At 34.4% G+C, this 27641-nt stretch overlaps 3 protein-coding genes across 8 annotated transcripts; 1 reads left to right on the top strand and 2 right to left on the bottom strand.

Moving 5' to 3' along the window:
• Window positions 1-739: 739 nt before the first annotated feature.
• Window positions 740-10837, top strand: LOC100803745 (nuclear export mediator factor NEMF). Of its 6 annotated transcripts, none has more exons than XR_005886494.1 (15): window positions 740-1141; window positions 1224-1433; window positions 1536-1660; window positions 2261-2756; window positions 2881-3066; window positions 4159-4452; window positions 4662-4814; window positions 5648-5802; window positions 6497-6602; window positions 6708-7655; window positions 8019-8097; window positions 8760-9140; window positions 9362-9625; window positions 9705-9765; window positions 10397-10837. XR_005886494.1 is itself a non-coding variant. In XM_014761882.3 (13 exons), the coding sequence occupies exons 1-13, from the start codon at window positions 1037-1039 to the stop codon at window positions 9553-9555; spliced, it is 3432 nt and encodes a 1143-aa protein (XP_014617368.1). In that variant the 5' UTR covers window positions 740-1036; the 3' UTR covers window positions 9556-10000. The 6 variants fall into 6 exon arrangements, 2 of the variants coding, with proteins under 2 accessions (XP_014617368.1, XP_014617372.1); XR_005886496.1 differs by having other exon boundaries at window positions 9362-9765; window positions 10397-10471; window positions 10558-10837; XR_005886497.1 differs by lacking the exon at window positions 9705-9765.
• A 1206-nt stretch (window positions 10838-12043) lies between these two features.
• Window positions 12044-16551, bottom strand: LOC100810511 (30S ribosomal protein S1). The gene is made up of 7 exons (NM_001361100.1): window positions 16214-16551; window positions 15088-15363; window positions 14789-14869; window positions 13416-13697; window positions 13221-13331; window positions 12860-12946; window positions 12044-12412 (listed from the first exon to the last, which is right to left on the bottom strand). The coding sequence occupies exons 1-7, from the start codon at window positions 16484-16486 to the stop codon at window positions 12308-12310; spliced, it is 1215 nt and encodes a 404-aa protein (NP_001348029.1). The 5' UTR covers window positions 16487-16551; the 3' UTR covers window positions 12044-12307.
• A 6539-nt stretch (window positions 16552-23090) lies between these two features.
• On the bottom strand, window positions 23091-24985 carry LOC100798957 (probable protein phosphatase 2C 13). The gene is given in 2 exon segments (NM_001317700.1): window positions 23091-24089; window positions 24767-24985. Coding segments are annotated over 2 exon segments (1218 nt in total).
• Between the last annotated feature and the right edge of the window lie 2656 nt (window positions 24986-27641).

The raw sequence follows: 27641 nt of genomic DNA, 5'->3' as shown, positions 1-27641 counted from the left end.
AACTTTATCATGAAGGAGAGAGAAACCATTAATGAAATTTGATAACTCCAAATCACTACTCAAGCTCTTGGACATGAGTTTGTTAGAGCTCAAAACAATCTCAAAATCTTAAATTGTCTTTTGAAAGTGTGGAAAAAAAAAATAACATAACCATCCAAGAAGCCTGTAACATGAAGACTTAAAAAGTAAAATGCAAAGTGGGATAACAAAAAATATTAGAGATTGAGACTAAGATATATATAGATCATGTTTAAGGAGATTGAATCTAGTATCATTCATACCAATAACTTTTTTGGTCCAAAATATGATACTTTTGTCTTAAAAAAGTTATCTTTTAAAATTTTTTAGGATAAATACTCATTTTAGTGCTTGAGTGTAACACGATGTCAAATTGATCAAAGATGAAAATTAAAAATTAGTAATCAAATTATAAAGAGTGAAACAAATTCACTTAATTATTATATTTTCTTAATTAACTTGTATGTGCCTACATGAAATCTCCTAATCCAATTATGATTAAAAAAAATGTCACATAGACTTTTAACTCGTTGACACTAATTTGTCAACATATTATTGATTAACTAATTTATCAATTTAAACAATTAATATTTTTTTAGTTTAATATCTGAATTTAACAACTTAATAATTTATTTTAGTTTCTAAACTTAAGGACTTATTGAAATTTTGGTTCCTAAACCTAAGAAAAAGTTGTCTCGTAAAATTCTCTAAAATCTTAAATTCAATTTCAATACAACCTAAAAGTCTCCTCTCTCCTCTCTCTCCTCTTCGTGACCATTTTCTTTCCCTCTCCTCACAACGCAAGCAACACAGAGAAGAGAAGATTGGTCTTCCTTCCTTCTGAAACGAGAATCGTAATACTAGCTTTCTTTCTCAACCTCTGTAACCAAGCAAGCATAAATCGAAATATTGTATAGAATTAGGGGAGAATCCATTTTGTTGTTTCTCTCCTTCATTTCATAGTAATAATCTCTCAAACCAATACAGCGGTAATAATTAACCTAACCCTAACAGAAAAATGGTGAAGGTTCGCTTGAACACCGCCGATGTCGCCGCCGAGGTCAAATGCCTCCGCCGCCTCATCGGAATGCGATGCTCCAACGTCTACGATCTTTCTCCCAAGGTACTCTTCGTTCCTTTTTCTACTATTCATTCTTTCACTCTCTTTCCCCAATTCAATTCAACTCATTTTCCGCTTTGTGCAGACCTACGTGTTCAAGCTTATGAACAGCAGTGGAGTTTCCGAATCTGGGGAGAGCGAGAAGGTTCTGCTGCTGATGGAAAGTGGCGTGAGATTGCACACTACTCTCTACTTGCGTGACAAGAGCAACACTCCCTCTGGTTTCACTCTCAAATTGAGGAAGCACATTCGAACCAGAAGGCTCGAGGATGTGCGCCAACTTGGGTACGATCGGGTATAGTATAGTATAGTATATCCATCACCCTTTGTTTATTTCTTTCCCAAAAGAAAAAAATTGAAAATTCTTAATTTTGTTTGTTTATGAAAACTGTGACAGATTATTCTCTTTCAATTTGGACTTGGGGAGAATGCAAACTATGTCATATTGGAGCTGTATGCTCAGGGGAACATCCTCCTCACAGATTCTACTTTTACTGTCATGACTCTGCTACGGTCTCACAGGTTCTTACTATGTCTCTCTTCTGCTCTCTAGTTCCTATTTGTTGCCTATGTCTACACTGGTATAAAATATGAACGTGCAATTGAAAATTTGCATGCGGGTGGCGTATGTTTTCACTAGCTTACAATCACATGATCTCTTGTTAAGAGTTTTTTTTTTTTTTATTGGCAAATGTTAATTATTAGTTTGTTAGTTTTTTGTTAGCAGGAGGGATTAAACCCGCAAGCTTTCCCTCCTTCCCTTCTTTCTTAACCACCTAACCATTATTATATCTCCATCTCTTGTTAAGAGTGAAAATAAGTGTACTTATGGAGAACCGAGAGACTGTTGTACGTAGCACATTTTTATATTTGAATTTTTTATGTCATTCCTTGTTGGGATAATTGGCTTGGCAAGTTATGCTGAATGCTACGCCGGACCTTGCTTTTGAAAATGGGACTGATTAATTAACATTGTTTTACTTTACTTTCAGAATGCATTTGCTTGTACTTTTTTATTGATGTTCTTGGGGCATGGGTTATCCAATTATTTTTGTTTTATTTTTTTGGGATTTTAAGAATGTGTTTGTGATTAATGGAATGGTTGCAATTTGTCAATGACAGGGATGATGATAAAGGGCTTGCAATTATGTCACGCCATCGTTATCCTGTGGAAAGCTGTAGAGTTTTTGAGCGAACTACTATTGAAAAGTTGCGGACATCCCTAGTGTCTTCCAAGGAAGATGATAACGATGATGCTGTTAAGGCCGATGGAAATGGAAGTAATGCATCTAATGTAGCAAAAGAGAAGCAGGGAACCCACAAAGGTGGGAAGTCATCTGCCACATTGAAAATTGTCCTTGGGGAGGCCCTTGGTTATGGACCTGCACTTTCTGAACATATACTATTAGATGCTGGCCTAATCCCCAGTACAAAAGTTCCCAAAGATAGAACGTGGGATGATGCTACTGTTCAGGCGCTGGTCCAAGCTGTTGTGAGGTTTGAAGATTGGATGCAGGATGTTATTTCAGGTGAATTAGTCCCTGAAGGATACATTTTGATGCAGAACAAAAATATGGGGAAGGATTCTTCCATATCTCAACCAGGAAGTGTTAGCCAGGTATTCTATTTTTGTACAGTTTTAGTGGTATCATAAATAAGGGTGAGAAAATGGAAAAAACAAACTTCTTAATCAGATGGTTTTGTGGAATTTAGTGTTTACACACCTGTGTCTTTTGATACAGATGTATGATGAGTTCTGCCCCATCTTACTCAACCAGTTTAAGTCAAGGGATTATACAAAGTTTGAGACATTCGATGCAGCCTTGGATGAGTTCTATAGCAAAATTGAGAGCCAAAGATCTGAACAACAGCAGAAAGCCAAAGAAAACTCAGCTTCTCAGAAACTTAATAGGATTCGCCAGGATCAGGTTGGTGCTCTTGTCCTGTTGTCCAAACTAACACACTTCTGGAAAGTCAGCTGAACCATGTTGCACACTATTGTTTCTGGAATATCTCGTTCTGGATCATACTTTGGTGATTTTTATTTTTTTTTAATTATTAACATGTCGCCAATATATATGCTGTTACACTGAATGTTCAGTTCAATTCCAATAACATCACATTCTTATTTGATTTTATAATGAAGTATATCTCTGCTTATTTCTAATCAGGCACCTTTCATTATTAAACTTACTAGTCTTAGGATCCTCTCAAGGTTGCTGCAGTGGTGTAATTTGTAACCTTCAAATTTGTATGGATTTTCTGTTGTCTGTTGCGATGAAACAACAAAGAGCTTGTTTAAATTTGGCATTAATTTACAGGAGAGAATTTAAGCTCAAGGTTTGGGCACTCAAAAATACTCATGATTTGGGCACCCAAAATATGTTTACTCCTTCTGTCCTTTTTATAAGACCCAAATTAGAAGTGATGCTCGGTCTTCTTCATAAGACCCAATTCATGATATCTCTTACATTAATTATTTTTTCACAAAAATACCCTTAATTATGAGTTATTTTTCTGAGTTCAATAAATAATACATGAAATGCGTTAATGTCTTAGGCTCTTTGGAAGTCTAACTTTGTTTCCATCTCTCATGTCGTATCTGTGCTTCCTAATTCCTTTATTATATCTATCTCTTCCATTTTGCCAAATATAGTAGTTTGGGTTATGCTACTTGAAATTGTATTTCTCTTGCTAGACAGGGACAGAAAAACAAGGGTCTGTTTGGTTTCATAAAATGTTTTATGTTTTCATATCTTATTTTCATTAATAACATGATAGAAATGGAGACAAAACACGTGTTTTGAACCAAACAAGCTCTAAATTCCCTATTCTCTTAATCTCTTTCTGATTCATTAGAGGGTAAATTTTAATCAGATGCATGTATGTTTTGAGTACTGGCTTCAATCTATAAATTAAAACAATCATTTATGATTGAATGTAGTAACACAGGACACAAATATAACTTCAAAAAATGATATCTGATACTCAGCATAATTTATCTCATTTCTGCTGTGTAGGAAAATCGAGTACATGCTTTGAGGAAAGAAGCTGATCACTGTGTTAAGATGGCAGAATTGATAGAATATAACTTGGAAGATGTGGATGCTGCTATATTAGCTGTTCGTGTAGCTCTTGCAAAGGGTATGAACTGGGATGACCTTGCTCGGATGGTGAAGGAAGAAAAGAAAGCTGGAAACCCAGTAGCTGGTCTCATTGACAAGCTTCATCTCGACAGGAACTGCATGACTTTACTGTTAAGCAACAATCTTGATGAAATGGATGATGATGAGAAGACACTCCCTGTGGATAAGGTTTTTATTTTTTTATTTATTGTATAAAAGAATAAATTCTTATAGGTTGTTCTATGTCAATAAGTCTTTATTATCAATTTTTCATTAACTTATTATCTTGCCATTGTCACTATCATCGCTGATTTTCTATATATTTTTATACATGTGGATTTTTTATGTTTTCCCCTTGAATGTTTAACATTAGTAACTATAGTATGTTTATGTTCAAGGTTGAAGTTGATTTAGCTCTCTCAGCACATGCCAATGCTCGGAGGTGGTATGAACAGAAGAAAAAGCAGGAGAGCAAACAGGGAAAAACTGTAACTGCCCATGAAAAGGCTTTTAAAGCTGCAGAGAGAAAGACTCGCCTACAGCTTAATCAGGTGGTTAGAAATTGTATTTGTGGATCTTTAATCTATATTGCAAATTGATATGTAGTTATTAGATTGCTTTCCCATAAATTGTAGAAGAAACTTAGAAAAAAGTAAATGTGTGGTCTGTGATGGGAAGAATTAAGAAACAGAATTAGTTTTGCAGAGTTTGCCTCATTTCAATTTCTAAGAAGTTTATTGGATCATTACCATTTTATATATCATATGCATTATAAATCGGTTACTTAACTGGGTTTCCATTTGTGGTAGGACATACAAGTTTCAGTTTGCACTCACGTTTAGAAATATGCCATTACCAGATCGTAATACTTATCTTGGAATTCCTCTCATTCTTAATTGCCTGTAAAAAATTTTTACCCTGTATGTTTCTTCTGGATTTTTTGTAGGCAAATTTCTTATAATCTGCTTCCACACTTTACTTTCTCTGCTCTAATAAAGCTATTTTATTTTTTGTTTTCTTTAATAAAAACGTGATTTTTCTTAAATTTTAATGAAAGATACCTCATGCTTATGGTTTTATAGGAATATTCATTTTGGCTTCTTTATGATATTTGGCCAAAGGTTATTTTCAAGGGTTGTGGTTTGATTTCCTTTGATCGTTTCTTGTTATTGTTGGAGAATACCTCATTTTAAACCTTAACCTTTTGCTTCTTCTCTCCCAACAAGAAACTAAAAATAGGCATTTCGGCACTTAATGTATATATAATATAACACATTGATATGCAAGCTCTAGTCTGATTTGTCCATTCTTGATTGCCTTATTTAACTTTTAATTAATTGTATGTAATTTTCTCTTTTTTATTTTTTATCAAATTTATTTCCAGGAAAAAACTGTTGCCTCAATTTCACATATGCGTAAAGTCCACTGGTTTGAGAAATTTAATTGGTTCATTAGCAGTGAGAACTATTTGGTTATCAGTGGACGTGATGCACAGCAAAATGAGATGATAGTGAAGCGTTATATGTCAAAAGGAGATCTGTGAGTATTTCTTGTTATATTACACTCCTAGATTCCTAGCTCCTTAAGGCTAAAGCTTAAATGTTGATGAAAAAATGTTTTTGAGCAATTGTGAAAATAAATATGATTCAGATGCTATCTTCTTTTGAATGATTCACACTGAACTGTTAACAAATGTCAATATTATTTGAAGAATATGTTAACTTGTATGTCTTTGTGAAAGAACTTTATATTTAACCCAAACTTACTATATACTTGATTAAGAGTATTTTGACAAGGTCCCAGATTGCTGTCAATGTTGCAAACAATGGAGAAAATCTCGAGAAACTTCCTTTTGTTAGAGTCAGAAACTCCCATTTTTTAAATGTGCTTTAAAAAATATACTGGTTTTCCTCATGTGCATCTGCTCTGTCTCTTTGTCCTTTTTCATAGAAGGGCACTTTATTCCTTGGTTAGACTTGTTTTCTACATTTCACTTGATACTACCGGTAGTTATGATATCTTCGTTGGCCATGGTTATGTCATTTCTAATAAATGAACTAATGTATATTGATATTCTCAGCAGCAACTTAAAGCGCATGGAACATCTGTGATCTCTAACCAGAATTCAGAAATAAAAATGATTATATTCTACTTTAAAATGTGCTAACTTTTTCTGTTTGAAGTATGGTTTGATTTCTGATTCTCTCATTTTGTTGTTTTGTTTGTATAATAGATATATACATGCTGATCTGCATGGAGCTTCTAGTACAGTTATCAAGAATCACAAGCCTGCACAACCAGTTCCACCTCTGACCCTAAACCAAGCTGGATGTTTCACCGTATGTGTTTAACACCTTCCCTACTATGTTAACTAAATTTACTTTTTGGTCATCAACTAAACCAAATGTTAACTATTACCACTTCCACATCATTTTGGAATGTAGGTCTGCCATAGCCAGGCCTGGGATTCGAAAATTGTTACTAGTGCCTGGTGGGTTTATCCTCATCAGGTTAGTAAAACTGCTCCTACAGGCGAATATCTGACAGTAGGGAGTTTCATGATCCGTGGAAAGAAAAATTTTCTTCCACCACACCCTCTTATCATGGGTTTTGGCCTACTATTTCGCTTGGATGAGAGTTCCTTGGGATCTCATTTAAATGAAAGAAGAGTAAGAGGAGAGGAGGAAGCAGCAGATGATTATGAAGAAACTGGCCCTCTTGAAGATAAATCTGATTCAGAGTCTGAGAAGGATGTCACTGATATAGAACCTGCCACTGACTTGGAAAGGAATGGTAATTTGTCAGCAGATTCACACAAACCCCTACCAGAAGACTTCCCTGCAGATCCATCCCAAACTAGTTTGGCTACTACCGATGCCGAAACTGCAATTTCACAGGATTTTCCTGCGAAAGAGACAAGTACATTGAATATGGTTGATAGGGAGATATTATCAGATGTTGGTGGAAATGGCTTAGCATCTGTCACCCCTCAGCTTGAGGAACTTCTTGATCAAGCTCTGGAACTTGGACCTGTTGCTAAATCAAGTAAAAAATATGGAATTGAGAAGTCTCAAATTGATTTAGACACTGAACAACATTTTGAACAAACCAAAACTGCAGTAAGGGAAAAACCTTATATATCAAAAGCTGAGAGACGAAAGCTTAAAAAAGAACAGAAACCTGGAGAAGAAGATTCAAATGTTGAACATGGAAAGGATGAATCAAAGCTAAAAGATATTTCTGCTAATCTACCAGTGAAAGAAGATCAAAATTTGAAAAAAGGTGGTGGTCAAAAAATCAGTCGTGGACAGAAGGGAAAACTTAAGAAGATAAAGGAGAAGTATGCTGACCAGGACGAGGAAGAAAGGAGCATCCGAATGACATTGTTGGCTGTGAGTTCAGTTGCTTACATGTCCTTTCATTTCTATCCACAGACCACAGAAATAATTGATATGTTTTTTCCTTTTTTCCTTATGCACGATACATGCAATATATTTTCAAAATTGTAGGCACCATGTGTCTGGGATACATATCACATGCCTTGTTAAGATGAGTCCAAAGATGTTAAATTTAATTAATGCTGAAATCTTTTCCTAAAAAATCTTTTTAAGAAATCAGTTTAGGAGAAAGTACACGAGCTCCCATAATGGAAATTTTCAAGAACATTTTACTACCTCCCATGTAATTTTTGCATATTCTGTTTTCCAGACTCCACCATGATTTAACTCTAAAGCTGGTTTTTTGTGGTATTGTAGTCTTCTGGAAAATCAATCACGAAGGAAGAGACATCATCTGAAAATGATGCATTGGACAAAGGGAAAAAACCTGGCAGTGGTAAGACTTTCTATAGTTTCATCACCAGTGTTGCTGATAGAGTTGACCAAGCTTGGTCTCAGTTTGATTACAATTGGATTGCCTTAAAACTCAGGTTGAATTTATGTGAACCAATTTGTTTGGATTGAGCTTGGCTCAAATAGAAATTGTTGCTGTTCTGATTGGCTTAGCTCAAATCGTTTAGATATATGAGCCAATTTGAGTTGAGCTGGATCATGCATTTCATTAATAGATTCTTAAACATACATATTATATTATATAAATTTGTGTATGGTAATATATATTAGTTTGTATAATATGTTTTTTTTTATCTTTTTTTGATTTTATGATTTGATTGACGGAGTTTATGAACCAAACAAGTTGACTGTGTCATGAGGCAGCTTCTAGGAAGTTCTTTACCAAGTTTAACTATTTGGTTCATGTACTAGAGTCCTCGGCCCACTTAAAAGGGTTGAGTAGTGACCCTGCTTGGTTCATTGCCCAGTGGCAGACTGGTGGGCATGTTTTATAATTCAATGTGTCACTACCTCGTATCTATTACCTGATTACTGAGATCTAAACTTCAGTGTAAATTAGACACAACATATTTATATGCCAAGTATTGCAATTGTTTAATTTGTTATCTTGCTTATTGTATTATAATGTTGATGTTTATTTGGCAGGTCCTTCGGATGCTCCAAAAATACCTTCTGATGCTCCAAAAATATGTTACAAGTGTAAGAAGGCAGGTCACTTATCTCGGGATTGTAAGGATCAACCAGATGATCTTTTGCATAGGAATGCAGTTGGTGAAGCTGAAGAGAATCCCAAAACAACTGCTATTGATACTTCCCAAGCAGATAGGGTGGCAATGGAAGAAGATGATATTAATGAAATAGGAGAAGAGGAGAAAGAAAAATTAAATGACGTAGATTACTTAACGGGGAATCCACTTCCTAATGACATTCTCTTATATGCTGTTCCTGTCTGTGGTCCTTACAGTGCAGTTCAGTCTTACAAATATCGGGTGAAGATAATTCCTGGACCGACCAAGAAAGGGAAAGGTTCTTTTTTTATTGTTATTTAATTTTACCTTGTTTCTTAATTTTTTTTTTATTGATGACTAGTAGTACCAGGTAGAACGAATTCTTGGAAAACTATTTTTTAATTTGCATGTTTGTTGTTTCATAATTGATAACTAGTATCTTCATATAGATGCTCGAGTTATCGATATTTTATTTCAATACATTACCATAATTTTTTCTCTTTTCCATTTATTGTATAGCTGCAAAAACTGCAACGAACCTATTCAGCCACATGTCAGAAGCAACAACCCGGGAGAAGGAGTTGATGAAAGCCTGTACAGATCCAGAGCTAGTTGCTGCAATTGTTGGTAATGTGAAAATATCGGCAGCTGGCCTTACGCAATTAAAGCAAAAACAAAAGAAAGGCAAGAAGAGCAGCAAACAAGAGAGTTAACCAACACAACACATGGATCCATCTTCTACAGTTTGAAGACTAACTGCACCTCACGCAGTTTTAATCCTATGTCCGTCCTCTGCAACTCTAGTTCTATTTTTGTTCTCTATTCATACTATAACCAGGACTAAAACTGCATGTCCCTGCAGTTTTCTTTCCAATCCTGAAACCTGGATCCTAAAACCCCAACCCCGTGTAGGATTTACTCAGGTGAAGTTTTGTTTTGTTTTCTTTCTTTCTTTTCTTTAGCTAGAGTTAAGAATTTTTTATGTTGTATATCCTATTATCCTTCTAAGTTCAAACACTGTAGAGAAGTTTTCCACCGTTCAGTTCTGCTGGCTTGGATATTTTTGGTTTTCTGCTATTTACTGTCAAAAGACTGTCACAGGATGTTGTCAGAGGAGATATATCATAATTTATAAACAATTTGTTTAATTAGTCTAAATAATTAGTTTCTAAAACCGTTTCCTGTTCGATTGTTTTCAGAATAATTATTTTGAAACAATGGAGGGTTGTTTTTTTCTTTATTTCTTTTTATATTCTGAAAACGATCACGTCTAGCATGGACCACCTTTATAGGTGATTTAGGGTGGATCACTTTTTATATCCCTTGGATTCATCTTAGGTTCATGGTAATATACTACATCTTACATATCAGATCTCTTTCGCGACTTCCTCCACAGGCTGTCTCCGCCATACGCTGATGTAGAAGGCGATTTCTGGTGGTGGCATCACTTTTTTTTTCTCCCTCTCCATTCTTTTACCGCCACTTTTTTGTTTCTGAACCCTTTTCTCGCTACTCTTCACAATAATTGCAAGGTGTGTTTTCCTTTCATTGCAGATTCTTTGCGTCGCTGTCAGATTCACTTCCAATGCCCATGCATCTCACACTTTGTTTTCCATCAGTGTAGAATTTGTGCGAATCAATTTTTTTTGTTTAGATTTCCCTTTTGATTCTGCAATTCCGTGATTTGATCGTGGCATTGCTTGCACTCCAACTAGTGAAAGAAAAGAACACGTAAAGCAAGGTGGAAGTGTGAAATTGAAGAAGGCGGTGGTTATCAACAATGACAAGTACAGCATTGGAACAAAACTCTTCCGAGGAACTGGCGCTGGAAGAGAGGGAATGGGATGCAGAGGAATTTAGATCTGCTATCATTTGTATTATTATTTTTTAATGAACTTCTCTCTTTTAGTCATTCTTTCTGAAAATGTGATCGGATTTAGTGGTTTTTTGTGTGGCTTTTTTTGAAACAATGTATTTCTTAATTGTTGTTTGTAATGTTGGAAATGTTAATGTTGTTGACGATGAGACGATGTGGTTGAAGTTGTCTTTGTTGGGAGCAGTAGGTGCACCCATCGGAGAATAAGAGGTAAGGGAGAGAGAAAAAGGAGAAGAAAATATATGGTGCACTGAATTACTATGTGCATGTGATAAATCCAACAATGTCTAAAAGTGGTCCACAGAAATCATTTGCACCGTGGCCTTCGTCTCTGTAAACAAGTAAATATACAAAGTGTTTTTATTAGTGGAATATTTGTAAATACGAGATAATACAGCGTTATAGTTTGAAAGACTAAAAGAGGGCACTGAAGAGAAGTCCTTTTCTAACTTGTAAAATGTATTATTTAAGCATGCAATGGTGTAATTTTGCTCTTTCAAGTTTTTTTTAGTCAATCAAATTTCTCATTTTCAAAATTGAGGATATTTTACCGCTTTCGGTTTTCTTCTACAAAAAAGCTTCGAATTTTTATTTTCTACTCTAAATCTTCACTCATTAAATCACATTTTATTTAAATTAACAAAAATATCAAATTTTACCCAAACTAATATCGTCTTAAATTTTCTCTTCAAATTCTAACCTCATTCTATTAGATCCTTTAAATTTTATCAATTTTTTTCTAAATTTCTCACTTTGAAAATTTTAGAAATATTTTATACTTCAAATATATAGTAAATATTTGAATAAAAAAAATTAAGAATTTAAAAATTGTAGAAGATTAACCGAAGGACCAAGTTTACTTAATTTTAAAAATAGAGGAACTTAATTGACTAAAAAACTCTTACTAAAATATTAAAATTACAAACAATTCAAACTAAAATTACTATGATGTATAGTTAAGCCTAATATCTACTAGTGTATGCTCCCTCGTCAGCTCCTTGTAAACCTGTGATACGTTGTCATTTCAATATGTGCCCTCATTTTATTGAGTTAATGCGCACAATCCACTAACATGAAATGTAAAAAGAATTATAATGAATCACGAGTTTCTACTTTTGCCATATGAACGTGGCTGCCTTGTGTCTATCATTTCAACTTATCACTATTCCAGTGGCTTTAAAGTATTCGCCTTGCTGCTGCTTGCTTGCATGATAACTTAACTTTAGAATCAGAATGAAGGTGGCAAATGTGATATTGACTAATTTCTGTAACAGATTAGGTTGCTAGCAGTTATGATAAATGATAAAGTTATCAGAGACATAAATATATAAATCTGGTTTTGAACTGGTTTCACTATTGTCAATCTGACTAAAGATAACAGGGACAACCTCTCACAATAATTTGGACAGAAAATAAAGAGTTATACAATTGCCTTTACTACAAAACTGAGTTGCTAAAAAGAACCGCTACATTAGTTCATCTTTCTACAACAATATTTGGAGTAAGGTGTAAAAAGAAAAAATAGATAAAAGAAAGAAAAAAAAGGGGGGGAGGGGAGGAAAAGAGGACTCAGTTCTCAATTCTCTCAATCACGAATCTTCAGCTGGGGGTACCTCACTCAGATCCACTCCCTCTGGAGGCAAGTCTGAAGTTAGTGGTCCTAAGATTCCTTCACCGCTGAGAGTTAATCCACTCTGAAACGAAAGGATGGGGGAAAAATACGTTCATCAAATAGAGCAAATAATATATATATCTCAGTATTCACGAATGCTATAAGGCGATTAAAGAAAATTATCCAACCCAAAGATGAAACTGTTAATAGTTGGAAGCAAGAATATATACATATATCTCAAGTCAGCAAAATGAGTCAGTTAGTCAAGAGTCCAAAATATCAAAACTACTTGTATCCCAACTTAAGATCACCAGAAATGAAAATGCATACAAATCTTTGTATGCCATCCACTAAAAAAGGTCCATCAAAATCATTTAAATATTGTTATTTCAGAATCTGCAATATTTTTTCTCAGCAGCAGCAAGAAGTGACTTTTTTTTATGCCATTTGTATTTTAGTCACCTTTAATCCCGTGTTGCTTCATTTTTATTGAGTCGAGATTTTGAACAAATAATCAAAAAATAAATACCTCTGGCTGGAATCTAAGCATATCAGCACGAGCCATAGCTTCTGCTTGAGCAATTCTCTGTCTGAATGTCTGAGCCATCTCCTCCGCCTATAACAACAGATTAAGAAATATAACTGTGCATTCTCTTTCAAAAATGGTAATGATAATGATAACAAAAAGGGTTGAAGTAGATGATTAAAAACATAGAATCAGAAGGAACAAAGTATTTTGTCTTTCTTCTAGGATATCAATCTAGAGAGCAAAAGAAGCAGGGAGTGGAAAACTGGAAATAAACCATGATAAATGAAGCTACTTCTATGCTACAATCATAATTTACATAGGTAGTAGGCAAAAGGCTTGATATCCTTTCTTTGAATTATACCTTCTCAAAGACAAGCTTTGGATTGCGAATCATGTCACCAGGTGTGGGTTCCAACTTCTTTGTGGAAAGACTTACCCTTCCTCTCTCTCGGTCATGACTTAAGATCATCACCTAACCAAATAATAAATTAGATTTAATTTCCACATAACATCTGTGATTCCAAGCAAATACTCACATAGCTTATCATAGGTTTACCTTCAGAATATCACCAGGTTGAAGAACAGTTTCAATATCAGTTATACGGTCATGACTGATCTGACTGACATGAAGGAGGCCACTGATTCCACCAATGTCAATGAAGGCACCATATGGTTTTATGCTTTGAACAGAGCCAGTGACTACTGATCCAATTCCTAGCTGTCCTTGGCTCTCAGCCACAGCTTTGCGGTGACTGAGAACAAGTCTAGACTGTTCCTCATCCACCTCTACAAACTTAAAAGGAATCACATGCTCAAGAAGTTCTTCTCCAGCTGATTTCTAAGAAGAAAAGAGGCAAAACGGAAACAGTTTGAGTTGGCAGCTGAAATTGTAGTTTTTAAAATGGGACAGAAGAATGAACATGAAAAGAAACTTTATATTTACCCAGAATAATCTACATGAACTTATTGAGGCATGTAAGTAGCTAAGTATTGTTCATAAAATTGCATGATCCAATTTCAATATTGATAATAGTGGAAGATTTACGTTTATAAGTTTGTGTCAAAGAATTATTGTGGGTTTGCCATATTGTTGCATTATATATTGCTTGTAGGAGTATAAATGAGTTGAGTTATTTGTGAATTATTCAAATTCCACTCTTTAAATGCTTGATCAAGCTCATTAATTTTAATAAGCAAACAAGTTCAACCTTTTGACTTTAGGCTTGGTTATATAAATGAGCCTAGCTCAAGCTTTATAGACTTGACATGAAAGGCTCAAGAATAGCTCATATATATAATGATATAAAAAATGTTAATTTTATAAAGGAAAGAGATATAAATTGTAATCTAGTCATAAAAAATTATCATTACATAATTCTTATATTCAAATATTCTCTTTATCGTCTTACTTCTATTTCTTCTTCTAAGATGAAAATGTCTTTTAAATACTAAATTAATAAACTTAAAAAACACATTAATGGCGGATGGCAGAAGGCCAAAATTCTGCCAGATACACACGCCATTGCGCCTTATGGTGGGCCTCCTTTCACAAATTGCCTATGGCGGTTGGCAAAAAATCCACCATGGCCACTATTTAACAACACTGAAACAAGCCAAACAAAAGCTTCATATTTTTCCAACAAGCCAAGCCTATGTTTTAATTTTAAGCCAACCTTGAGCACCATATTTTTATGCAAGCCAACCTTGAGCTTCAAGTGATCAGCACAGCTCAACTTGTTTATACTCCTAATGCATATATGCTTTGAGATTTACATTCTTGGGTAAAACCCCACAATTAGGTCAGCCTTATCTGATTCTTGTTCCCACTAAAAGCCCTTATACTTTTCTTAATGACAATAAGTTGAGCTCTTGCCACATGGCAAGTTTGAATCTGATGCATGCTAGTCCATAAATATCAAAAGAGCTAACCGATGATATCTGTGAAAATGGAACAAACCCCTTAAGGCCTTCCACTTGAGCCACCAGACCTCCTTTGTTTGCATTAACAACCTACCATCCATACAACATGCATAAGTCAGGGGAGAGAGAGATGGATAGAACAAATAAACCAACTTGCAAAGGTAAAAAAATAATTTCTTCTTATGCTTTACTTTGTAATCTTTACTTGACAAATGACCACAAATTGACGCCATAACAAATAAGTTTTGAAATCAACACAAACCTACCAAATCTCAACTGAATTAAGTTTCTGAGTTCGCAAAACCCACCTTACCCTTGACAACAGCATCTTCAGCCTTAAGTTGTCTACAGCGTTCCCACGCAATGTCATATTGGATAGACCTCAAACTCAAGATCAAGGTATCATCCGCTTGATTCTCATCAATGATCATAAATTCCTCTCTCACGCCAGGAATTATGCCTGCTTCTTCCACATTCTTAATTCTGTGGATGCAAGCCTCATGAAGAGGCAAGTAGGCCGTGGACTTAGCAGTAATGTCAACATAAGCTCCATTGTTATCCGTGGCAAAAACAGTGCCCTTAACCTGAAAACACAACCAGCAACCATTACCAGTCCATTCAAAAACCCCAAAACACAAGGGTAAACTAAAATGTACAAGTGCCCTATTTGGATAGACTTCTCCATGAACACTTATAGGAGAAGAAAATAAGGAATTTAAAAAGAATTGAGCTTCTCTCATAAGCTAAAACCAACTTATGCCCTTATCTTTTATAGAATCTCTCTCATTTAAATTCTACAAAAGCTAAAGTACATGAGTTAATTTTAGCTTACGCTATAAACTCAATTCATTTTACCTTTTTTTTGTCTCCCACGTGTCTATGAAAAAGTTTATCCAAATATCTCCTATATGCTTATGGAGAAGTTTATCCAAACATGACCTACATATAGTATAGGCTACAACTACAAGCCCCCTCTCAAGGTTCCAAAATAAATACAGTCCTCAACCTTAATAAGTTTTTTAGGGTCTCCACCACTTGCTCTACATCGGCTGCATTTATCCACAATTTTTCTACAATATCATGAATTACGACGAAACAACAATTGTTCACACTCACATGAATTGCATTTGTCCATAATTTTGCAATATTAAGGATTACTACGAAAACGACGACTAGTACCACAACTTAAAATCCAAATTCTGCAATTCCGTTAAATATTCGGAAAGAGACTCTTACCGCTCGCCCATATTATCCTACGCAGCTCGAACAGAATTGCCAGGATACCATACATGTATTCTTCATACTCATACACAATCAATTAACAATTGGCACATAGTAAAAACTAGGGAAACACAAAACACTCTAATAATGCATAGTAGACAAAGGTTGAATTGAATAGTTGGAGAGTGAAAGGAAGGGAAGGGTAACACGTGCCTTGGTGCCCATTTCGGCGTTGAAGTCGTACTTGTCGAGAGCGTCGGTGAATTGTTGGAGAGTGAAGGAAACGCCTTCGGTGGGAGCAGTGCGGCACCTCTCGTACGCTTCATCGAAGAGCTTCTTCAGTTTCGCTCTCTCTTTGTTCTTCGCGTTCTCTATAGCGATGGAACACACCACCGGAACCATACGACGTCGTTGCTGCTGCTGATTCGGCGTTGGCCTCCACCCCCAACCGCACCGCAACTGCGACGCCGTCATCGCCATCGTCATCGGTATGCCTCCTTTACTCTGTCACTGATAAGAACTTTTTGTATAGTATATTAGATAGATAAGGCGTGAACTTATCGAAATGAAAATGAAATTAAGGTATTGTTTTATTTATGACGCCAAAGCTAGAAAGTGAAAAGGAAAATAAAACTTAATTTCAACTTCTCTAACTGAAGGTTTGGTAGGAAAAAAAAATTGTGTCCGATAATCATGATTTCTAAGAATCATAAATCTTAAAAATTATGTTTCGTGAGAATCAGTTAAATTTGTTTAATTAGTCATTCAAAACTTAAATAAATTTCTTAGAAATAAAAAATTATTTAATATTTTTTATCACATTAAATAATTTAAGAAATAAATATATTTTTAGTTTTTATAATTTTGTTTTTTCTTATTTTTAATTCTTGAAATTTCATATCGTTTAATTTAGTTCATGTACCTTATTAAAAGTTAATAATTTTTTTCACATGCACATTTCTTTGGTCCGGTTGTGAAGAACAAATTATGGATTCATAAGATAAATGTTTAAAAAATATGTTTTTCATAAGCTAAAACCAACTTATGCCCTTATCTTTTAGCATGTTTAAAAAATATGTTTATATTAGAATGGTGAGTAGTTTTAGAGGGACAAGTGAAAGCTAATACTATTAGAGTTTAATGGTCATGCATTTATAGTTTAAAATAATTTGTGTTATCATTCAATCATAATTTGTTGTTGTTGTTATTATTTCTAAAGTGATTATTATAAAAAATGACAAATTTATTATATATTTTAATTTGTAATTTGTGATAGGAAAATATTATAAAATTGTTTTACCCTATTTTTTCTCATATTATTATTAGTATATTATGTTACTATAACTTTTTTATGTCTTATTCGAAGGTAAAACAAGAGTGTGAATAGGTAATTAACCTCTTTGTATCCAAAAAAAAATATAAATTATAAAAGGAAAAATATAGATGGACACCCTAAAACAATAAAATTAACTTTCAATGTCTGATTATGTGAAAAAATATATTATTTTATTACTTAATTTTAATAAAAGCAAAAAAAATGAAAAGATATTATGTCAAGTGTCAGAGCAATTTTAGTGTCATCTTGTGTAAAGATCTTGAGTTCAAAATAGTCTTGTGTGAATCTTACAATAAAGGTGCAATAGAGATCTCCAAGGTGAAGAATGAGTTCTTGTACAAAAACCTTGAAGATCTCTACACAAGCTTAAACAAACAAAAAATTACTTATAAATAAAAATTAACCAACTACAACCAGAAGGAAGAAGAAAAAAAATGGAAGAACGAAAAAAAGAAAACCAACAGAAGAGGAAGAACAAAAAAAAATGAACTTACCTGAAGGCCATGGAGGGGGAGGGAGGTTGGGAGGGGCGGAAGGAAGAAGAGGGAGAGGAGGAGGGAGGGGAGGGGGAGGTCGCACAAGGAGAAGGAAGAAGAAGGGAAAAAGGTGGGAGAAAGAAGAAGAAGAGGGAGGAGAAAACATAAAAAAAAAAAAAAGAAGAAGAAGAAGAAAGGCACAGTGAAGGAAAAAGTGGGCGTTAGGAGAAGGAGAAAGGTCCAGTAAAAGTGATCATTGTGTACACAACAATTATGACTATGTACACAATCACGGTCAAAAAATTGGATGAAAAAAAAATATACTATATAATGGTTGAAAAAAAATTATAGAGTATAAATTGGTTCAAACAGTAACAATTTGTACAATCAATTTTTTTTATTATCTAATTTATGTATTTTTTATTTCTTTAACATTTAATCATAAATAAAAATTAAATTTATGTTCATTTTCCTATTTCTTAATATTTATAAATTTTTTTCTTCAATGTTTCATTAACATTAATTACTTAATTAATTATATTTAATTTAATAAATAATTAAATAAAATATTTAAAAGTGAAGTCCATGTGAGACTTATAAAAAATTGTCCAAGACTTCAAAATGAGATGTACCACTAAAAAAAATAGAAGAAATCTTTAGAGATCTTTATGTAGTATTGTGAGATCCACCAAAAAAATTATTTAGAATTCAATTTGTATTCTACCTCTGTTGAGTGCAATAGTCCGTGTATCACTCCTAAGAAAAAATCAAACTCGTTCTTGTTTAGCTAGATGTACTAAGTCACTTTGATCTAGGCCCACAGAAGTTAGCAAGCCTAATTCGACTCTAATATTTGTGCTATATTGCAAATTTGATTGGGCTTTAAGTCCTTGTAGTATCTCGTTAACTGGTAAGAAATGGTGAGACATTCATTTAAAAGTGGCAAGTTGAATTGCCATCTTGATTGCTGTAAATTGTGATGCAGTTGTTGCTCAGCTTGGTACTCGAACTGCTTGTGGTGGGATCCTCCGTGACCAACATTGGACAATGTTCGGTGCTTCATGCAGAATTATTGGCAATTTTTTTGTTTGGGATCAAATTAGCTTTCTCAAGAGGTTATATCTTTATTCGAGTTGATTATGATTCTAAGAATGCAATCCAGCTCTTGGACCGAAATAGCAGTCGACAACATCATTGTTATGACTTGGTGGAAGAGATTCATGTTGTGTATCGGTCTATAGCAAATGTTTCTTGGAATCATGTATGCAGAGCCAGAGATGAAATGACTAAACAAGCCTTGAGTCTTATTAGTGATTATCTTGTTTTCGAGTTTGTTCCTGATTGTATTTTAAGTGCTTTGAGGGCTGATTCGTTCCATTTATAGCTTATTCTCTAGAGGCGTTTGTTCCTCTCATACGTTATTAAATATATGTATATATAAGGTCAGAGTGAATCCATGAAATAACTAGCCAAAGCCCACATTGTAAGGTGTACATGTGTTTGGTTTTTCACTCAAATGCTTCAAACAAATATTCATCACTTTAATGATCTTACACCCCAAGAATTGGAATATCGAGCGTGCTTTAGAATGTGCATATAAAAAATAAAATCAAACACTTTGTAAGTAGGCAAAGGAAACCGGCTTTCTTAATGATTTCCATGTATTATTAGTGCAAATTTCTTAATGATATTTATATAACAAAATGTATAACAAATCTTGCAATTGAAAGAAAAGAGAGAGAAGTATGAGATGTAATAAATATAATGAAAGAGAGATAGATACAAAAACTTATGTGTTTTTGGTGGCCAACAAAAAACTATGTTGCATAAATTATTTTATGAATAAAACATCTTTTATTTATACTTTTATCTTGTTAAGTGTTGTTGTTTCATATATTATGTATTTTCATTTTTATTTTTAAGATACATCATTGTTGAAATGATTTCAACTAATCGATCTTACCAGCCACAAGTTATTTCTAGTTAAATCTTCATAGCAAAATCATTTAACATTGAACGATGAGCATATAAATTGGTCTTGTCAATGGTTAAGCTGAGAAAACAATATTTATTATCAAAACATTAAAAAAAAACCTAGAAAATTCCAAGCTGAGAAAACAATGTTTGGTAATGGTTGAACTGAGAAACTCGAATCATCATAACCAATAGTGAGAAGTCATGCTATTCTGAAAAAAAAAATACAAACTAGTAAATTCCAAGTCCTTTGCAATATCAAATTGGTGTTGTATTGTTCGTGGCTTTCTTCAAGGAAAACAATTTTTTTCTTTAGATCTGGAACTTCTAATAGTGCCACAAACCTATTTCAACATCTTCATATCAGCCCTTCAACCCTTAGCCAGTCCAACTATAACTTGTCCCCCTCAACAATCAACTCAAGACATAAATCAATGAATTCTCGAGTTTTGATACAGTTCAACTCACAAATATGCTCAATTCAAAAGGTATAGGTGGTTGGGATTTACCAACAATCCACATAATTAAACCCAAAAGTAGCTGCTTATAATTTATAAACCATAGCAATATAGCCAACAGTAGTAGCTGTGATAATATAGGCTATAGCATCACTGATAAGTGATAAGAAAAATATCCTCATGGCAAAAAGCATTAACTCTTAAATTTTTAACCAGCAACGGAAAGTGAAAATGGTGTACATTTAAAGAGAATCTATGTACAACTAAATGATAGAAGATAAGATCGACTTAATCTAAACTAATATAAAAGTAATAAGAAGATATGACATCAGATTTGTTTTGATCTAAACTAAGATAAGAAATAAGATAACAAAAGATAAGGGGCGTTTGATTTTTAAAAAATGTTTTTATCTTTTGAAAACAATTTTCATTTTTAAAATTTCAAGATTTAGAAAATACTTTTGTTTTGATCTAAATTAAGTCGTAGCAATTAGATAAGATTTAAATTTAAATTACAAGATCAACCAAGAGATAAGATATTAATAGATAAGATTTTCGTTTAATATTATAGAATCATGCTGATCCATTAGATATCATATCCATTTTTAAAAATAAAAAAAAATAGTGGCAACCGGCTCTTTTATGTATTTTCAATGTTGTTTTCTAATTAAAATTGAAATTTTATTTTATTAATATATGTTGACTTTTAATATAAACTTTTATTAACAAATTATCAAGATAAAATTTTAATTTTGATTGAAAAATAATATCAAAAATATCTAATTAAACAAACTACATCTATATCTGACTTTTGTCCTGTCAAAATTAGGCACCATTGTGGATTCTTTCATTGTGTCACTCAATATTGTTGCTGGATGCGAATGATAAAGGACGTGCCATATATGTCCTCAGTTGCTGAAACATACTACAAAGCTGTCGCAGATTCATTGGGTGCCATAATAATATGCATTCCAAATAGTACTATTTTTGTTTGTCTCCTTAATTTCTTGGCCATTAATTAATTAACTTTACCTTCGCAATCAACGCCTAATGTCTTCTCATGCTCCTTAATTGCCTTCCCAAAGGATGCAACATGAGGGAGTGTATACAGTATATGTAACACAACCCTGAGACAAAGTAAAGCAATATTATTCCATGGTGATTCTATGTGTCAAGAAGTTGATCAGAACAATCATAATAATTTAGCCATTCTAATTATGATATGTGAGTTAAGTCATTGACAAATTCAAAATACTTATAAGCATAATTCAGTCGTTCTACATCCTTTCAAGTGTGAATGTTTCTTTTAAAAGTATAATTAGGTGAACAAACTAGAAAGCACTAAGCAGGGTACTGGTCCTATATATCATAGAGTGTTGAGTTCAACTTTAACGACAAAACACAAAATTACACAATGACTACACCAATTTTATGCTGCACTCCTGGAAAGTACATATACATGATCCCGTTGAAAGTGGGTTTTAGGTTTAGTCCAGCAAACACATCGATGAAAAACATGTACGGGACTATACGGTCGTCGTATGATAATGTTGAATGTTTTTGTATTAGAATCGAATTCAGTCTGCATGGCTAAATTATAAAGACAATTATCATGCGAATTGAGATTATTGTATGATAACAAAACATAATTAAGATTTCCTACTCTATAAGTCTATATATATGGATAGTAAATGATGATAAAAAAACAAAAATAAAAAAAAGAGATAACACAATAAACAGAATTTTAACGTAGAAAACTTCTCGGTGTGAAAAAGTATCATGGAATTTCTTATAGAAATAATCTCCATTAAACAATAAAATTTCCAATTTGGCAGAAATATACAGGATATATACAGTGATAGTGAAAGGTGTAGATTGAATGAATTTATATAAGCAGGATCACTTCTGGATAGCGGCATGACGTCGTTAAACAAACGCTGGATTGGAGCAAAGCAAGTAAGCAAGCAACCGATATGCTTTAAATAAAGAATGGAACACCCAAAATCATGTAACTGAAAAGTCTTTCAATTCACAACTGACAAAACTTTGGATAATTGAGGGGGGGGAAATACAAAAAGTCACGTAAAATTGCAAGTAGTTAGATTAGAAATGCCGATCGTCCCATGGCTTACATGATGATGGTGATTGTAATATAATGATTCCTGTACATGGAACAAAATAAATAGCTAAAGTTCATTTATATTTTTTATTTTTAATGAAGTGTTTCCATATATAGGCATATGGCTGACGTCACCGATTGATAGTTTGATATCATAGTCTACTCTTATTATGACCTAGCTAATGTTTCATACAATATTCATTAAAACATTTGATTATTTTTTTAAAAAAAATGACATCTTAAATTCATACAATGTAGTTCATATGAATTTTTATTTTCTAGCAACTTGAGACTTGGGAGTTTTGGAGAATTGGAAGTAAACGAGTAGAATAAAAACATAGAAATAGGTTGAAACGTGCACTCTACTCAACTATCCCACCCCACGCATCAAACAAACCGCTATTGAATGCAACAATCAAGAAAATAATGAGTCTTTTGGTCGCATTCACCCACAGCATTGCTGAGAAGCCTAAATCATCTCTTATTTACGGATGTGAAATCGAATCCCACATTGTTCCCGCCAAAATTACCTAGCCACATGTTTCTCTACCTAGACCAAGGTAAACCCCAGAATTAAATAAATAGGTCTAAACCCCCAACAATTATACTCCTCTACTACCCGTACAAAACTGCTGGCTGCTTGCTATAACTCTAAAACAGCCTACAAACACGAATCAATCTTTTTCATGAAAGGAATGACTGTGAATCATGAGAACCGTATTTACATTCAGTTTCCCTCTAGCAAGCTCCTTAATCTGTTCCTGGCCTCTTCAGACAAAGAACAAGCTCTGAATCTTCGCCTCTGGGGTGGACATGATTCGACAATGCTTTGGACAGGGGACAAGCAGATAACAATCACAGTAAGATTATCTGATGTGTGTAGGCGCAATGCTTCCTTAACAAGCTCTCTGGCACATTGTTGAGGATCGTCATGCCTTCTTAATCCACGCCGCACAAAACTAACTGCATCCTGGCTTGAAATTACATCCCAAATACCATCACACCCAATGATCAGGAACTCGTCGTCCTCTGTCAATGTGACCACCTGAACATCCGGCTCAGCAATAAGAGGTGACGCAGAACCTAGTGGAAATTTCAAGTCCCAATCTCCAAGGGCACGAGTCACAGAAAGATAACCATTGAGATACCCATCATCAATGAAACCACCTAACTCCTCCACTCTCCTTCGTTCTGGTAAATAACTTGGCCTGTGATCTTGGGACATATCAACGGCAACTCCTCGCCTACAAAGAACAGCTCGACAGTCACCAGCATTAGCAACCATCAAATGCCTTCCAAGTACAAGGGCGGTCAACGCCGTTGTTCCACAGGAACTACTAACACTTTGCTCATCAGCCAAGGCAAGGTCTGCGCCCAAAAATGCCCTCCGATGAGAATCTTCCAACTTCTTCAGAAAAAGTGCATCAGCATCATAAGATTGCAGCATATCAGCATCCTCAAATAATAATCTCATAGCATTGTTCTTCACAAAGGCGGCTGCATCAGGCCCTCCATGCCCATCAAAAACTGCATAGAATGCACTCGGCATAGGGTGTTTGAACACAAATCCAAGGTGGGCTGCTAGATCATCTATCTGAATATGCTCATCATCCATAGACCCCCTCGGTCCAATATCAGCACAGCAACCAGATCGAACATTCGGTGTAAATTCAGTAGCAGGAGTCTCTATAATGGATTCTTCAATCATCTCAGAGCAACCCATAACCTAACACACATACACAAGACATCAATCAACACATCAGCACAGAACTGTTGCCCATTTAGATAGACAGGGTAAAACAAAGACACAATTAGACAAAATAGAAGCTTAACCACGAAGCCCCTTTTACTAAGAAACCCTATTACAATTGAACCAATTGGAATCTGAAACTTACCAGTATTAACACCATCTGAATCAACCGATTTTTCCGCAGGAAAATGTTTTAAACACAATAAACATGGAAACTTTTTCCTATTACCTTATATGCAATGGTACCCAAAGAAAGCTAAAGGCAAAATGGATACAAAAATTATAGAAAACCCAATTTAAAATCCCCAATAAGTTTTTGAAACCCCACAACCACAACCACTCAACACGAAAATTTGATCCTCCCCAAATCTAACAAGCAAAATAAGGAAAACGAACAACTCAAACTCATAAATTCACATATAATAAATCAACGCCGATTGATGCACAATTATCCACACAAAAAAGGGTAAAAAGACAAAAAAGAAAACTAAAAACCCACCGATTCAAGTTCCGAGATATAACCGACATGGCAATACAAAACACCGATTTGATAATTCTCTCACCGAATAAAAACAAAACCAAAACCCAATAAAAGAAATCTCAGAAATAAAAAAAATCCAGAAAACCGTGAAAGGGAACCCAGTAGCACTCACCGATTCAAAACGAGTCGTTTCGGTGGAAACCGATTCAGAAGAAACCCGTACGTGGCCGAAGACGGGAACGCCGTTAGAGGTGGGAGAAACCTCGACGACCTTAACGTTAACGCCGAGCTCTTGCGCCACGCGAAGGTGGTACTTCTTCACGTCCAACATCGGAATGTTCTGCTTGCAAATAATTTCCGCCTCCGTCACCATGTTCTGGCTCACGATCATCGTCGTCGAAACGCAGCGTTTAGCTCAAGCCTCCTCTTCCAAAAACCACTACAACAACGCACAGCACAACTAGGGTTGCGATTTGCGAATTAGGGATTCCGAAATCGTTTCTAATTAGGGTTTGGTTTTCTCTGTTTTTCTTTTCTTCCTGAAGAGCTCTGAACAACAGAAATTGCGCGTATGCGTTTCTATTTATTTCCTTTTGGCACTAAATAATTCGCGGGAGTTATTTATAAAACGCGCTACCAAAGAAATTTCACTTTCAGTACGCGCAGGAAAATACCATAGTACCCTTGGGGATCCAACGAAAGATATTTTGAAACGAGTGGTGGCGTGAGTTCGCCACGCATCGGAATATGAAATGACGAGAATAACCCTTGGTGGTTATTCTAGATCGAACTTTATGTTAATCAGGCACGTATATATTATATTAGGTAAGAGGGATTCTCCTATCGACTAAATTAAGTTAATTAATACACGATTATATATTATTTTATGTAAAATAATTACGTATCAATCACGATTTTTTAGTTTCTTTAAGTATGGATTTGTACCAAATTTAATGATAATGATTTGTGGTTTTAATTAGCACGATTTGTATAAAAATCTAAAAAGAATATCACCTTCGTTAGGGCCGTGGATTTTTGAATATCCAGGCACACACACATCTCATTTTCCTTCAAGGATTTCATTTCGTTGAGTCTGCGTGTTATCTTAAAAATTTAAAATTAAAACATTATTTCAAATTTCAAATATTTATTTTGGTATTCGCCTACAAAAGTTTAATTTATCTGAAATTTGGCATGCTTATTCATCGAAATTTAGTATTTTCGTAAGATTACAAACCCTAAATTATCAAGATTAAATCACATAATTCGATACTCAAACGCACTTAAGAAATATCAAATTTCAACATTAAGTAATCCCCACAAGTAAAGGAATAAAAAGACATATCATATATATATGTTATGGCATGTTTTCCACATGGCTGAAGTAAATAACAAAGTTGGTTACTAATTAAAGTCAAAACGTACTGTAGAAGGACTGGCTCCCCATTTCTCCACATGATCCAATACGTTTGGTGCAATGGGTTCGAATTCAATGCATGTTATTAAGGAGGATTATAGGGTGGACAAAGAAAATAGGTTGTCCACGGTAGATCATAATTTGGCATTTGAATCGAGTAGAAAGTACAATTAAAAAATGATGAAATATTTATAATAATCTGATCTATTTTCTATTTATACATTTTTTGGGTTGTGGAAATCTCAATTCTAACCTTTTGGGTTGTGTGACACGTGTTAAAAAATTTGATTTTTTTTGTTTTTTCACCTTCTTCTAGTCACTCTTTTTCTACTGAGCTTAAAAATCAAAATTTTAACCTCCCTTAAAAGTCACCGCACCATCATAAACCATCAACTCTCTACCGTGAGCAACCTCTGACCACCAACAAATAGCATTGTCGCACTTTTATCGTCGTGTCGCATCATCTCCGACCAAAACCATCTCCCTTGCTCTCTTTCTCTTTCTCTCACTTTCTCTTCTACGCTTCCTTCTCCCTGATTTCGTCAATCCCACTCTGCCAATGCATCGCCACCTTCGCTATGAGATTTTTATTTGATATACATTTCAGATTTTTGCTAGTGTTTTTTAGTCTTGCTTTTGTTTCTTTTAATTGTTGAAATTTGTTTTGCTTATGATGTGTTTTACAAAATGTTTCTAATAAAATCAATATCTTTTTTGGTTTGAGGAGATAGCACAGACCAAAGGATTTTTGTTTCATCCCTTCAACAACCAAGATCAAGGTTCGACATTACCCATTGGGTGCAATTTCAGTTAGATACTTCGACAACTTCTTTTCAATTTTGATTATTTTACTTTTGTTTCTTTTAATTGTTGAAAATTGTTTTGCTTATAAAGTGTTTGACAAAATGTTTTTAACAGAATCAAGGCCTTTTTTGGTTTGAGGATAAAGCACAAACCAAAGGATTTTTGTTTCATCCTTAAAACAACCAAGATCAAGGTTTGACATTACCCATTAAGTGCAATTTTGGTTAGATACTCCGACAATTTCTTTTCAGTTTTGATTTTTTTTTTTTAAAAAAAAGGGTTTTAAGGTTATTTTTTCTGATCTTAGAACAGGCAAAGGCTTTTTATTAGATGAAATCCCCATTTTGTTTATTGTTAGGGTTTGAAATCCCGCTTTGGTAAGTTTATTTCTTTTTTCTCTCTGCTTTTGTTTTTTTTATGTTTTTGTTGCAAAGTTAGATGCATAAACCACTTTAACAATGAAGGTCTTGGCAACATTTTTTTCCACACCCATCCATCTTCTCTGCCCAACTTTAGCTCCCAACCCTCCAAAGCCTCCTCCAATTGGTTGCACAATGGGGATTTCCCATTAGACCCACGATCGTCTCCATGAGAAATGCGATGACCACACTCCACCACACCAATCACCAACCTCCGCAATGTTCTTGCTTTTTTGTTCAAAGTTAAGAAGAATCCTATTGAACTTAGAACATAATCTCACGTCTCCTAACCACTTTGCTTCCCAAAAGCTCACATTATTTTCACCTCCCACTCCACCATGTTGTCTCCCAATGTTCTAATTCTGACAGAGGAGAATCCATTAAGAAAGGATCCCTCTTGTATATTC

The sequence above is a fragment of the Glycine max genome, chromosome 9 (genome assembly GCF_000004515.6).
Source record: "Glycine max cultivar Williams 82 chromosome 9, Glycine_max_v4.0, whole genome shotgun sequence".
Taxonomy (NCBI): Eukaryota; Viridiplantae; Streptophyta; class Magnoliopsida; order Fabales; family Fabaceae; genus Glycine; species Glycine max.
This window is presented reverse-complemented; position numbering and strand designations above follow the sequence as displayed.